Source organism: Bombus bifarius, unplaced genomic scaffold, assembly GCF_011952205.1.
Source record: "Bombus bifarius isolate JDL3187 unplaced genomic scaffold, Bbif_JDL3187 scf7180000008199, whole genome shotgun sequence".
In the NCBI taxonomy this organism is placed as follows: domain Eukaryota; kingdom Metazoa; phylum Arthropoda; class Insecta; order Hymenoptera; family Apidae; genus Bombus; species Bombus bifarius.
Window position 1 is genome coordinate 1,849,115 of NW_022884505.1, and position 13,349 is coordinate 1,862,463.

The 13,349-nt window shown below is 33.2% G+C and overlaps 4 protein-coding genes across 5 annotated transcripts; 2 read left to right on the plus strand and 2 right to left on the minus strand.

Annotated features, from left to right (window-relative positions):
* Positions 1-4,161: 4,161 nt before the first annotated feature.
* LOC117210248 (protein spaetzle-like) lies at positions 4,162-6,772 on the minus strand. 2 transcript variants are annotated; one of them, XM_033453064.1, is made up of 6 exons: positions 6,650-6,772; positions 5,873-5,936; positions 5,672-5,799; positions 4,785-4,844; positions 4,595-4,698; positions 4,162-4,514 (listed from the first exon to the last, which is right to left on the minus strand). In XM_033453064.1, the coding sequence occupies exons 2-6, from the start codon at positions 5,916-5,918 to the stop codon at positions 4,298-4,300; spliced, it is 555 nt and encodes a 184-aa protein (XP_033308955.1). In that variant the 5' UTR covers positions 5,919-5,936; positions 6,650-6,772; the 3' UTR covers positions 4,162-4,297. The 2 variants fall into 2 exon arrangements, with proteins under 2 accessions (XP_033308955.1, XP_033308954.1); XM_033453063.1 differs by having other exon boundaries at positions 6,348-6,772.
* A 1,998-nt stretch (positions 6,773-8,770) lies between these two features.
* LOC117210196 (PEST proteolytic signal-containing nuclear protein-like) lies at positions 8,771-10,438 on the plus strand. The gene is made up of 3 exons (XM_033452971.1): positions 8,771-8,916; positions 9,498-9,697; positions 9,764-10,438. Exons 1-3 carry the CDS (start codon positions 8,880-8,882, stop codon positions 10,004-10,006), a joined length of 480 nt encoding a protein of 159 aa, XP_033308862.1. The 5' UTR covers positions 8,771-8,879; the 3' UTR covers positions 10,007-10,438.
* On the minus strand, positions 10,433-11,516 carry LOC117210197 (40S ribosomal protein S26). Its single transcript, XM_033452972.1, has 3 exons — positions 11,380-11,516; positions 10,602-10,910; positions 10,433-10,508 (listed from the first exon to the last, which is right to left on the minus strand). The coding sequence occupies exons 1-3, from the start codon at positions 11,380-11,382 to the stop codon at positions 10,476-10,478; spliced, it is 345 nt and encodes a 114-aa protein (XP_033308863.1). The 5' UTR covers positions 11,383-11,516; the 3' UTR covers positions 10,433-10,475.
* Positions 11,517-12,016: 500 nt separating this feature from the next.
* Positions 12,017-13,055, plus strand: LOC117210183 (protein aveugle). Its single transcript, XM_033452944.1, has 3 exons — positions 12,017-12,371; positions 12,500-12,613; positions 12,716-13,055. Exons 1-3 carry the CDS (start codon positions 12,333-12,335, stop codon positions 12,890-12,892), a joined length of 330 nt encoding a protein of 109 aa, XP_033308835.1. The 5' UTR covers positions 12,017-12,332; the 3' UTR covers positions 12,893-13,055.
* Positions 13,056-13,349: the final 294 nt, after the last annotated feature.

Genomic DNA, 13,349 nt, shown 5'->3' on the forward strand with positions numbered 1-13,349 from the left:
GTCCGTTCCAGAAGTTTCAATCTAAAAGTTCCAATCGAGCTTCGCGCCTCTCGAATTTTTACCAAGTTTCACAGTAATTGTTTTCTTAATAGCCCATGCTCTGATTTTTTAGAAAATGGCCTAAAGATTTTTCAAGAATTTTTCTCTCTTATATTTCGAATAAAATAAGATAAATAGTCCCGTACGATCATAAATTGCAAGCAAAACGAACTCGCGCTCGTTGCAGAGATTCAGTAGAAATCTCCAGCGATCTACATTCCTCATTCGCTTGCGAAAATCGAATAAACAAATGCTCGACTGCTACTTGAAAATAAAAATTCCAGTTTGCAGAATCATTCTCGTCTACGTTCGACTGCACCATCCTTTTCTTCGATAAATAACGTTGCAAGTTTCGCTAAAAGTTGTAGAAACATCGACTCGCGTTTCAAACTCACGTTTTCCTCCGAAATAAATTCTTTAGCTCATTAAGAAGAACCGGTGTTTTGAACATTTCGATCGAGCCACAAATCCAATGGAAATAGATTTTTTTTTACAATTCTGTAACGACTCGTACCGAAGTGGTAAATCCGGAGAAACACCGTGAAACTTATTTCCGTATTTTTGGCCTAACCACTCGAGGGGAATGTGAATTATCTCAGCCGGACGAAAGTGATCAAGGTGTCCTTGTCCTTGCACTCGGTGGTGCCAACGTTTGACCTAGTTACCATACGCTCCAGGTTGCATTACTCTCGACACGATTTCTAAAAAGCGTCTAGCGAGCCGGCGTATCATAAAAACGTCACCCTGGGCACCAAGATCCGATTCCTTGGAAAGAAAGGTACCTGTCCGGTCGAAGAATCTGCATATCGCGAAAATCATTTCCTGTTATACCTGTTATATCGATAGAAAGGAATACTTGGCCACGATCTTTCGTCATCGATTTTAACTTTCTTCGCACTGTCGCGATGGACCCACTCGTATCGCATGGGATCCGCCATAATTTTCATATTTTTGTTATTTTTATTTTCAAACTGAACGCTTAAGCACTTTTTTATGTTCGTTTGTTGAACAGCGAGAAACGTTTTCTTCGTTGAAAGAAAGTTCGTAGAGTGTCGTTTATGGAATGGAAAATTTGAGGCGGAAAAATCGTACGTACGAAAAATCGAACGGAACACTTTCGCAGAAAGGATAATACGAAGGAAAACGCAAGAGGATATTTCGTATTGTGTTGAGAGAGATAGTTTTAGTTATCAAACGAATAAACGCGATTTCTCACGGGTAAGCGACCGCTTGTTAATGACAATGATCGTCGCGTTTCTTCACACTTTTACCTTCTAAACATCGCGAGATCGAACGCGCGGGAACAAAATGCAATTTTCTACGTTGCCGTGTGTGCATCTCGGGAAGAACGTATCCGTGAATAGGAACAAATATCCTTTACTTTCACATGGATTTTAATCGCAACGCCTCGACCCTCGACCGCGCCACAGGAAGCGAAACCGCAAAGAGATCGCCTTATAGAACGATCTTATAAATGGAATTTCAGACTGGAGTAACATCGATCTTATCAAGAGGAAATTTTAAGAACAATGCAAGTCCATTGGGTTCGGAGTCCTGGACTCATTGGAGCATAAACAGTATTCATAAGTATAACTAGTCCTTCTTTAAACGACTTTTCGTTCACGTAATGATAGAAGTTCAACGTCCAGATAATCGGATTCAATCGGCAGGAGAACATATTTAATTCAGGCATTGATTAAGATTTCTTTGCTAAAGTAGAATTCGAATAAATGGAATTTCCCCGTGGTGAATTTTGAAATTGATAAGTATAATTAATTCGCACAAATGTAAATTCTATTTCAGGATTTCTGAGGTCTTCTTCTCGACAAGGTCGGTACGGGCCCGTTAATCGGTTCGAACAAGAAAGGCAAGAGTAAGATTTCGATAGGAAAATGAGCACTTCACATATGAACCGAAAGAAATTCGGTGCACAATGATCTTGAGACGCGTACCTTCATCGTTGACTTTCACGGTAGATCGGTAAAAGGATCACGGCACTCTCACTGAACTCACTGGCCATCGCCATCGAGTATTTCCTCTCTTTATACCGACTCCCACCTTGTTAGCTTTTACAGGAGAGCGTTGCCCACCACGAGAATGTTTTTCTTTTTTTCCAAAATTTGGAAGCGAATCTCTTTTCCTTTCGTTTGTAAGAAGATTAAGCCGATTCATCGAGATCCGCAGATCCGTATCTGGTGAAATTTTCTAATCCTCAGACATCAATTTTCCATTAAGTTCTTGCTTCCATTGTTCTCGTTAATGCTGCAACTATTTCCATTATCTCTATGATTTACGTTAATAGCAGCGGTAACAAGTATAATATCAGTATTTATGTAAATTCAGTTCTAAATATATCGCATAGCAAAAGGTAAATACGAAGCTTCGTCTTATAAAATGATTATCTTTCCAAAATTAAGACGTTGTTCGGCTTTATTTAGAAACTGAGAATTAGAATTAGAACTGCTACAGATATTGCTAATTATCAATTATTCTATAGAGTTTCCATCGAATAGGATTATTCTATTTAAAGCTATTCGTCGTGTCTGCGCCTCGTCGTCATCCTGTGTCTTCCGCGAGTTTGCCGTGCACTTTGGAAATTTGCCAATCGTGTCAATGGTTTACTTTCTTCCGTTGCACCCAGACGAGAGACGATGCGTCCAAAATTCATAGCCTATCATGCACGCTGTATTATGCTGAAATACGATTCGGGAAGCGTAACGGGGAACCTTGAAGGAGAGGAAGAAGCGAACGCGCGTTCCTTTTCCTATTCAAGTTCGCCAGTCGAAGCACGCTAATGAAAGCGATTTCAGTGAAATGCAGGTACATCCCTCGGAATAATGAATAGTGCGATTTTCATCGGGCCGCTCATTGGTTTTCATATTTTCCCTGTTCCTGCTTCGCTCTACGTGAACAACATAATCGGCTGCTTAAGCAATGACGTAACTAGAACCTCGTTAAGCTTACGTTGATACGCATTCGATGGGAAACTCGACGATGAAGAATAGAAAAGAATAGAAAATGATTTATATTTTAATGACATTTAATACTTCGCGACGTAGCGGGATATATAGAAATCTTCAAACGATAAAATTAAAAGGGAATTTTCAACTACGTAACAGCTATACAGATAATTGTAATAATAAATATCTATCCATAGAAGAAATCTATATGATATGGTATAAAGAATTATCGATTTCTAGTCTAATGCACCGAGTTGAACTCCGAACTGAATATGCCGAATAGAAAGCAAAGCAAATCGGCGGAATTCTACCATTATTTGTATCCGGTTACACGTATAGGTATTCACGATGAATGGTTATTCTTACGCAGTCGAAACACGAAAGTCATCTAATTCGTGGCAAGGTAATTCTCATGATTATATCGATCGACACAATTTGTTGCGCGTAATACGTTCTCGTGAATTTCTTTATTTTCTGAATTAATTTCATCAATAATTATCCTACCGTGATATCTATATTTTCTGTGTCACGTTTACGCACGGCTCGGTTACTTTGAATTATTATTAACAATTATGACGAACGAATCGACTTTTATATATCTACAGCCACGTACAAATTAAAATGGTCGTGTCTCTTTACGTAAGTACATGGTATGAGACAATTAGATAGAAGCACCGCGAGATAATGTCACGAGAGGAAACGATCTATCCTGAAGTGAGAGAAATCGTTGTACGTTGATGCGGCGGTATAAATATGAGGCGAGACGAAGAAGAATAAAAAAGGCTCGTGAAAGGTGAAGCGTTAGACTAGAATGTTCGCTAATGATAAAAATAGAGGTTCCAGTGAAATTATAATGTGTGCCGAATATGAGCATTAACTAGACAGAAAGTAGAATAAAATAAAAAATAGTTGCATCTGTCAATGTAGAAAGCTAAACATGTTGCTATGCAATCTGTGTTGATAAGTGGAGCTCCGCATCTCGTAAACGATTGATAAAATATTTTTGCACTTTGATCGATATGCTCTTGTGATTCTAATGTATCGTGATGTTAGAAAAAGGCAAAATAAAATAAATATGACTTAACGTAGCCATACAGGTCGCATAAAGGCAATTTTATTGAATCGAGTAAGACGAGTATTTATTATAAGTGATGGCACTGGCTATTAATGCATCGTGTTTCGTTTATTAAAGTACATTACACGTGTTTTGTAATAAGAGAATGCAATATAAGTATAGGATGTATATCCATAATATTCATACTTGATATCACGTTTAACATGGCATCCATTTGCCCTCATCATTTTAATCTCTTATGAGAATTAAATGAATGTAAAAATTTGTCAACTTTGAATTCGACGTGACAGCAACAATTTACTGGGAATGCAAAGTAATCGTTGGTTATCGTACTATTGTCCGTCAATGACAAGAGTTGGCGATATATGAACTTCTGTTTGCACTTTGTATAGTATCCTTCGGCGAAACCATCGATCACTTTGCATGGTTGGCTCTCCTCCCTATTATTAAATTAAATTGAAATTTACTTATACTTATTGTAAACCGAACAGAACAGAAACTGACATAAAATGATACTTACAGGCATGTCTCGATGCGTACAGCTTGCACCAAGTCTTCATGGTTTACGATATACTTCCATTCCAAATTTTTCGTTATTCCTAATTTAGGAAATACAAGTTGCTCCTACGGTAACCAAGAAAATCTTGATTTCAACATAATTATATCAATAACATTACATTATTGAAATATCGATCAAGTCGTTAATTTACCGTAGACAAACAAAGTGGTTTGTCCTCCAGTTCATTCTCGTATCCTGGTAACGAATCTACCTGTTAAACAAAAAAAAAAAAAAAAAAAAAGGCTACATATGAAAGCGTGTGAATATCAATTAAAAAATGTACCATTATCGTAATTAGCTAAAACTAAACTGCCAGCACGCTGAGTCGAGGCATAGTGTGAATTGCTTGTAATGTGTGAAATTTATCGGAAATGAGGTTCTTTTTGAACATTACTATAGAGCATTTTATTATTCGATAGTACGGAACAAGGTGTGGCAGCTTGGAGAAAGCATGTAGATTTTGGGTGCGTGAAGGGGAAAACTAACATTTATTATAGCAGTGAAGGGACATTTAAAAACTGGAAGGTTTGCAGAAAAATTGGCACAAAAAGTCTGGGCGTGGAAGAAACACGGAAGGGAAAGCGGAAATTGTCGAATGGCCAAAAAGGATAGAAAAAGATAGAATTGGAGGAGAAACGAGCATAGGGGGCAATGTGCAAAGCGTGAAATGCAAATGGTAGTCAGTGAAATAGTTCAAGGTAGTTTTAAGGAACAAGAGTGCCTTACAGCAAACCAAAGACAGTTCTAGAATAGGAACATTCGATGCATCGCTAAAGAAATAATTACGTAAGACAGATTCGGTAACAGTGTGCGATGAAGATAACGTACATCTTGTAATACATACGTGTACATGCATATATGTAACCAAGTGCAATTTCTATGCTAATAAGCTGAAATGAATAGTAGTTTATTAACCACTACCAGATACGATTATTCGATGGTAATATGAAAAGACGAAAAAAGTCGAAGAATTGCATGTATCCCGTGTCATAATATCCAATTACTAAGACAATGAATCCGATCGTGAAATTTACGAACATCATCCACGGTAGCATAATCTCGAAGATGCGGATTCTTTCTTAATTCCCTCGACACTATATCGGTTGGATAATACAATGTATTTTCGCAATAGGTTTTATCCTTGCAAATCGGAGCCGGTTTGTACACTGAAACATAGCTTCGTTAAAAAATGCTTTCGGGAAAGATATTTATTTCGATTATGTAGTTTAAGTAGATTACGTTGCGGATTGTCACTTTGTGTCGTCTCGTATGTAGGAGAGGTCATTGAGAGAGGAAGTATAAGCTGTAAAAGGTTTCAAGTAATTATAATTTCCACAAAATAGCAGTTAAATAAAAAGAGACGATTCTACATTATCGTGTACATTAACGACGCGATGATATTCAGAATATGAATATCATCGTTTAATCGTTCCTATGATTTTCTGTATCTGATAAGGAAATTATCGAAGAACCGAAGATATTATAGCGGTTCGGAAGAGTTTTAAATAAACTGAAATGATAAATTCTGACGTCTAATCTTATCTACGAATTTTGTAAATATGTACTTAATTTATTGAGCGAGATTCTTTGTTCGCTTTATAGTTTCGATATTTGGTAATTATTATGAATATCATGGTAGAAGATCAGATTAATACTATTAAATTGAAGATATTTTCTTCGGAAGAACGTTTCAAAAAAATTATAATGATCTCACCAGTAAGAATCCAATTCGGTTTAGTAACATCTTCGAACAAAAAGGCGATTTAGAATTTTCGCACTAATAAATAATCAGAACTTTCTTTTACTAAATAAGCAAATAAACTAAAAATTCAACTGGAAGCATACGGAAAACGGTTCCTTCTTTTAATGTTTCTTTCGGCTTTGGTGACGACTTGGCTTTGTTCTATTTTTGAAAATTATAGATGTACTTTAGAATCGCTATCTGTGGTTTGAGTTAATTTTTCTAAAGAAATACATTTGCTTTCGTGGCTTTTCAACAACTGATCTCATACTCACAGTTTTATATCAATATCCACGAGGAAAATGAGATTACGATCACTTTGTATACTTTATTTATTTTTTCTATTATACTTTCAATGATTTAACTAATAGATTAATAAATCAGTTAATAAATTAACAGTGTTTATTATCTCAAAATAATTAATTTTATAATTTTACATTAGAATCTGTAAATAAACGTTACAGTTGTCACTATATATTTCCGACAACTTTGTGACAAATTTTCAATGTGTAATTATGGTAATAATTTTATTATTTTAAATATTCATAAAAAGAAATACGTGGATATAAGAAATATAATAACAATATATTAAACAATTTTTGTCAATTATTCATAAAAGGAATCAATATACAGAGTGAATCAACTAACAGTTTAAATCAAGATATCGGCTGTATTGTATATTATAAATGATGTTATTAGTTTTCTTATAGATGGACACGTAAAGGTAATGTGTAGGTCAACTTAATTTTTTTAAATGGGTTTGATGACATTTTTTTAAATGGAATTATATTTTGTAATACACTAATACAGCTTGAGATTCTCTATAAAAATCATTTGTCACGTCCCGCGCTGCGCACGCGCCGTAACGTAGACTAAAACTACCAATAGCGCGAGTGAGCGTTCCAATTTGAAATTTAAATAAATTTTAACAATTTGTATAGAAACCAAATTCGAGCCTCACAACCCCCACGGAATAACCCGTCACATGACGACCCCTCCACGGTAGACGTAAATATAAATAAGCGTAGCGACATAGAAGAAAGAGAAATGACTCCTTAGTTCGGAGTAGTTAATTCCTCAGTTTTGTGTGATTAGTTCCTCAGTTCCGGGTGATTAATTCCTTGGTTCTTGGCGATCAGTTCCCCATTTCTTGGCAAGTAATTTCTTTGTTCATAGCGATTAATTCTCAACTCCTTTAGCTCTTAATTTCTCAGTTCCTTTGCCTTTTAATTCTTTAGTTCCTTAGTTTTTTCAGCTCTTAGTTCCTTTAGCTCTTAGTTTTGCTCTCAGTTTTTAAGTTCTTTAGTCCTTTAGTTCTTTATCTTTTAGTTCTTTGTTTCATTAGTTCCCAGTTCTTGTTAGTCTTGTTAATCGACGTGTTTATATTTGTCAATTTGTAAATTATTGAAAATCTATCAAATTAAAATTTTGTAATTAATAAGAGTGAAAACGTATTGCGAACGATTGTAACTTCGAGTATTCGAAATTTCAACGACGATTCTGTCAATATCCAATTAGAATACGAATAAACATTTTTTTTGTGAAGAATATTTGTCTAATAATATAATAGGATTAAGCGAACATTTATTTTCACCAACTTTAATCCTCTCCCGTGCCAGTACTCCTGCGTGGAGCAGGTTAGTCGAAACGTGGAGTTTAATTGCCAATCGCATTAAACGACAGACAACACTACAATTTAATCTGAATTCAAAAATTAACGGCAACACAACCAAAACGAGCCAAACAAAACGTAACACATTGATCTACTTGTGTCGAAAAACTACTGGTTTAGTAGATATTTCAATTTCAACTTGTAAAACTTATCGTACGATAAACAAGGAGAGACGTAAGACACAGACAAGATCCAGTGCATCGATTAATGTACTAAAGGATATATAATTCCATTTAACAAAAATTTCAACGAAGTTAACCTCCTCATGACCTTCATGCGCCCACCTACAAAGAACTAACATTAAAACACGCTCCCTTTGAATCCATTCAACTTTTACCTGAAACATTTTCCGATATAATTAATAATATCGAAAATATTTCAGCTTAAACCCTTAGGTGACTCACCCTGTATATAAAAATGTATGCAATAAAATAACTAACATTAACAAGATTAAAATGCTTTATTTATATGTATTGTACGCACATTCAAATACACAGTACGAAGCGCCAGGCATTACCAATGAAAAGGAGATTTGGTAAGGAAATTTAAATAAATGAAAAGAATATTTTTAAAATAATTTCCAAACTACAAATTCTAATTAACGTTAGTATCTGTAATCATTAAGGATGTATTTTATTAAATAAATTTTGTTTTCTCTCTTTTGTACTACCTGTACTGACTGTTATAAGAAAATTACTAGCCGCTGCTATATTTCCTTAAATGTCCCTATTTACGCTAAGCTAGGTACACTAGTGTGAAGTAAACTGCAGTTACTGTCGTTAAAGTGCTTCAGTTCGCTCGATTTCGCATTGCGTCCAAAGAAAATCAGAAAAATGTCGAAGAGGAATCCAGGGGACGAATATAGAAAAGGTTTTATTCATTTTATTTATAATCGTATCAGTCGCATTTGGTAAAATAACATTTACTTCGTACCTTGCAGAAAATGGATAGTGTTCTAGTCTTGATTTGTTTTCGTTATTGATTTCAAGCCCACAATCTTTAATTATGGAAACGCCAAATTCTAAATATGTAATTTAGAAAATCTATTACGAAGCAGTTTTAGAACAAAACTAGACGTGCAAATCGTACTTTTATTTTCTAAATCTCGTTTCTTACTTTTCATGTATCGTTTTTGGGTGCATGCATCCTACAACCATGTGCCAAAGGATGCTTCACAATAATAAAAACGGATTGAATGTTAACCTTATGTAATAAGATTATCAAGTAAATATACATATATCGTATATCGTATTGTTATAAATAACTTTAGGATATGTATGTTACATACACACTTGTTTCTTCTTCATCATCATTTATTGATTTCATTTGTTTTTAAATTTTATTCGGAATTACAAGAAACTTGTGCTAAGCATGCCGCTTAGATATTTCCGGTTAAAAGATACAATGTTGTTTAACTTGATCTGAACTTTGCCAGTGTTTGACGTTGTCAGGGTCAAGTGTGTACAGAGCAGAGGACTCCAGGGGAGATGACAGAGGAAGGGATCGTTCGCCGATTAGATCAGATGACCGGTGTGAGGCTGGTAATTACAATCAAAGTGATGCCAAGAAACAGAAGCTGGCATTTGGATTTGGGAAGAAAAGTGGAACAGAACAAAAGAAGGGTATTCAGATAAAGCTAGGCTCTACATCAGTAAGTAGTAATGTATAAATTGACGAAAGCATATATATATTTGTTCTTACGAGAACTGTATTTTAGAAACCCACTGTAAAGGCAACACCAATCCAGAGGCCAACAGTAGCTTCTGTATTCAATGCAGATGAAGAAGATGAACCTGAAGAAATGCCAGCAGAAGCAAGAATGAGAATGAGAAATATTGGAAGAGAAACACCAACCTCTGCTGGTCCAAATTCATTTGGGAAAACAAAGCAAGGATTTTGCGATTCCAAAAAAATATTTGAAAAGACGCTCAAAAAAGCAATGGAGGAAGCAAATAAATGATTCCTCCCTTGATGTACTGGGCAATTATTGTTAATTGTATATTAATTTTACAAAAATGCAACAATAGCGGAATTCTTGCTGCAGTTCTATGCAAAATATTTTTATCAATTTTATGCATTATTAGCAGGCACTAGATATGAAGTTTCACTTCATATTTAACATCACATTTTGGAAAATAAACATAAGGTACTGTTTAGTATTAACTATGTTAAGACTACACTTAAAAGTGTATTTCTTTGTGTATCTTATGTGGGACTATGCAAATACATTTGACTTGTGTAATTTTTACATTGTGCATTACTATTATAATAATTTTGAATCATGTAACAAGAAATTTTTAAAGTGACTTGTTTAGGAATGATAGGAGGTTTAAAATAATTTATCTTGTAACTTGTAGAATAAATGATATAAATAAAAAACAGTTAATATCGATTTTATACTTTATTTTATTTAAAATTTACATAGTAATTTATTTCCTGTTTTGTTGGCCTTGACGCAGATCCTAAACAGAACAAAGATATGATAAAATGAATGTATATCAAAAAAATTGATGAAATTAATAATATGCATAACTATGTAATTTAATAATAATTACCCTAGGGAAGTTACGAACTGGAGGTGTCCTAATACGACGATTTGCCTTTGATCTGTTGCGAACTACTTTGGAGTGAATAGCACAAGAAACGCAATAGTGCAACTTGGCATACAACTTTGGAAGTTGATATGCAGAATAAAAGCTTGCTTCTGTGATATCTCTCACGGCAGCTGCTTCTACGATATTACGAATAACAAATTTTTTAATTGCTTTATCTTTTGGTACACAGCGTGCACAATTAGTACAACGGACAGGGTTTACATGGCCACGGCCATGCTTGGCACGTCCACCATTCCTGCGTTTGCAAGTCTGAAAATAGAAAAGTGAAATATACAACAATAACAGTGATATGGAATATTGATGCTTACTAACGTGGATAAATAATTGTTAATTACGTTTCGAACTTTTTCTTCTGAAGTTTAAAATTATTAGTACTACACATGGAGGTTATGTATAAAATATAAACATACAAATATTCCTAACATGTAATACTCAAAATACAAATATTAGATTTCAGTGCATTTTATTCTTAGTATTGAAAAAATTATAGTTTATTTAAAAATGGTATTCTACGAATATACACAATATGAAAACCACATGGTCAACAATCATTCTGCACTTTCATATTTCACGAATACATCACCGTTAATACTCATTATATTATGTAAAACTGCGTCCTACGCACTAGTTTTTTTATTAATATTATATATTAAACAAATACACTATGCACAATATCGCAAATTAAAAGAATTATACACGATAAATAAGAAATACTTACCATTTTCTTCCGTCACTTGTTGGAGAAAGATCGGAAACAATGTATAATGACGTTAAATGAAGTTGGCAAGTCAAATCAATGTACTTCCGTTCACGTTAAGTTGGCATTCAGTTTCAGATCGCGTTTGAATCGTGATACTCGCGCGCTTTGAATTTTTATTAATTTAATGCTATTTGTTTGTTTAATGTTAAGTGTTAATGCATGTGTGACGTTTATCAAATGAAATATATCACAGGGAAGGAATTAAGGTAATATAATACTGTAATTCGCATATTTCAAACATGACTTGTAGAAAATTGTGTCTCAATATCATAGATTTTATATATCTTCAAATGTATAATACGGAACTTAAATCATAAAAAAATATATAGATCGATAATATTTATTAGAAAAACTGAAATGCATTGCAATATATTATCTGATATTACCAGATATTACGAAACATTAATCAAGTAATGTAACTAAAACAATTTTTGGACAATACTTTACCATTGAATATTTATAGCTTGAATAAAATTTGATTGTCCGTGATTAAAATGAATAAAAGTTTTACGTTATATGAATTTCGAGCAATTACAATTTAGCCTAGTATCTTTTTGAACTTCTAGTGACATAATACATGCGTGCTTACACTTTAAAATGGATGTATTGCATAGTGACAAAATGGAGAAGTTATGCTCAACATTACGAAGGATAGATGGATAAAAGCAATATAATTTTACAGCGAAGAGCAACGTTCTAAATTAACTTTGTTTAGTTGTTGTATGTTGTATATTTTCTACAATGCATTTTAGTGTAATATAACAATAACAAGTTTTTAAATAAGATACATTTTATACAATTTTTATGATTGTATCATTAGAAGGATATATTACGTACTATTTTTAATTTTTTGTAACCTATTTTATTCTATTTGTATTCTTTATAATTTTATATTTTGAATTTTGCACACAATGGTAGAAGAGGTTGTTAATTCCACTAATAAACCAAAGGTATGTTTATCTTGTGGTGCGCTATCATTGTTAGCATGATTGAAATTTGATCAATTGTCTATAAAAGAAATGCAGCAATTAAGGGTATAAAAACTTTATGCTGATTGTAAATGAATTGGATATTATAGAACAAAACTGCTAGACCTCGTCCTGTTTATTTATGGAATGTGTTAGATGTACAAAAATGGTTGAGGAGGCATTGCAGTGATTATTATCAATTATACCATGAAAAGTTTCTATATGTAAGTATTTAAATTATTTAAACACGAGGAAATATATAGTTTCTGTATTTTATATACTTTTGCATTGATCGACATTGATCAATATCATTTATGTTTTTTAAGCACGATATCACTGGAAGGGTCTTGTTAAGAATAAATGAAAATATTTTATTGAGACTTGGAATTGATAATGAACAACATAGAATGGACATTTGGCGGGAAATAATGAAATTGCATCTTAAAACAGATATGTTAGAGATTAAAGATATTGAACGACGTAATAATATGAATTTTGATTAATATGCTGCATGAGATAGAACCTTATTTTTTATAATATCTTGTGATAAATGATATTTTATATTTTTTATTGATAATGATACAATATTAGTAGTTTTTAAATCAAATGTATTAAATGAATGTACTTTTATATATATTTATAATAAAGTATTTGATACCTTGGGTATATTATTGTCTCTGATATTATGATCTACAAGAAAATATAAATGTATAGGAATAGGGAAGTTTGCAAACAGGATTTGATTGTGTAGTAAATTCTTATTGTTATTTTTTAAGGAAAATAATGAATTTTATTTCACAATTCTTTATCATAAAACAAAAAGTGTCATATTAAAATTACTTATCTGTATAGTACGTCTTTGAAATTATACAGCAACATTTTATTTGATAGGAAAAGAAGTTTCTGTATTACAAATTTTTTTTATGTAACATGTTATGTTTCAACAAAAATTCATTTATT

What these genes read in the sequence shown, in the direction of transcription:
- LOC117210248 (XM_033453063.1), bottom strand. Translation starts at nt 6,377, where the DNA reads ATGTTACTAAACCGAATTGGATTCTTACTG. An exon ending in ATTATGCTACCGTGGATGAT is followed by an intron (nt 4,845 to 5,671) that starts GTTCGTAAATTT and finishes TTTGTTTAACAG; the next exon opens with GTAGATTCGTTACCAGGATA. An exon ending in AACCACTTTGTTTGTCTACG is followed by an intron (nt 4,699 to 4,784) that starts GTAAATTAACGA and finishes TGGTTACCGTAG; the next exon opens with GAGCAACTTGTATTTCCTAA.
- LOC117210196 (XM_033452971.1), top strand. Translation starts at nt 8,880, where the DNA reads ATGTCGAAGAGGAATCCAGGGGACGAATATAGAAAAG. An exon ending in AGGGGACGAATATAGAAAAG is followed by an intron (nt 8,917 to 9,497) that starts GTTTTATTCATT and finishes TGACGTTGTCAG; the next exon opens with GGTCAAGTGTGTACAGAGCA. An exon ending in TAAAGCTAGGCTCTACATCA is followed by an intron (nt 9,698 to 9,763) that starts GTAAGTAGTAAT and finishes ACTGTATTTTAG; the next exon opens with AAACCCACTGTAAAGGCAAC.
- LOC117210197 (XM_033452972.1), bottom strand. An exon ending in CAGTTCGTAACTTCCCTAGG is followed by an intron (nt 10,509 to 10,601) that starts GTAATTATTATT and finishes TGTTCTGTTTAG; the next exon opens with GATCTGCGTCAAGGCCAACA.
- LOC117210183 (XM_033452944.1), top strand. Translation starts at nt 12,333, where the DNA reads ATGGTAGAAGAGGTTGTTAATTCCACTAATAAACCAAAG. An exon ending in ATTCCACTAATAAACCAAAG is followed by an intron (nt 12,372 to 12,499) that starts GTATGTTTATCT and finishes TGGATATTATAG; the next exon opens with AACAAAACTGCTAGACCTCG. An exon ending in ACCATGAAAAGTTTCTATAT is followed by an intron (nt 12,614 to 12,715) that starts GTAAGTATTTAA and finishes ATGTTTTTTAAG; the next exon opens with CACGATATCACTGGAAGGGT.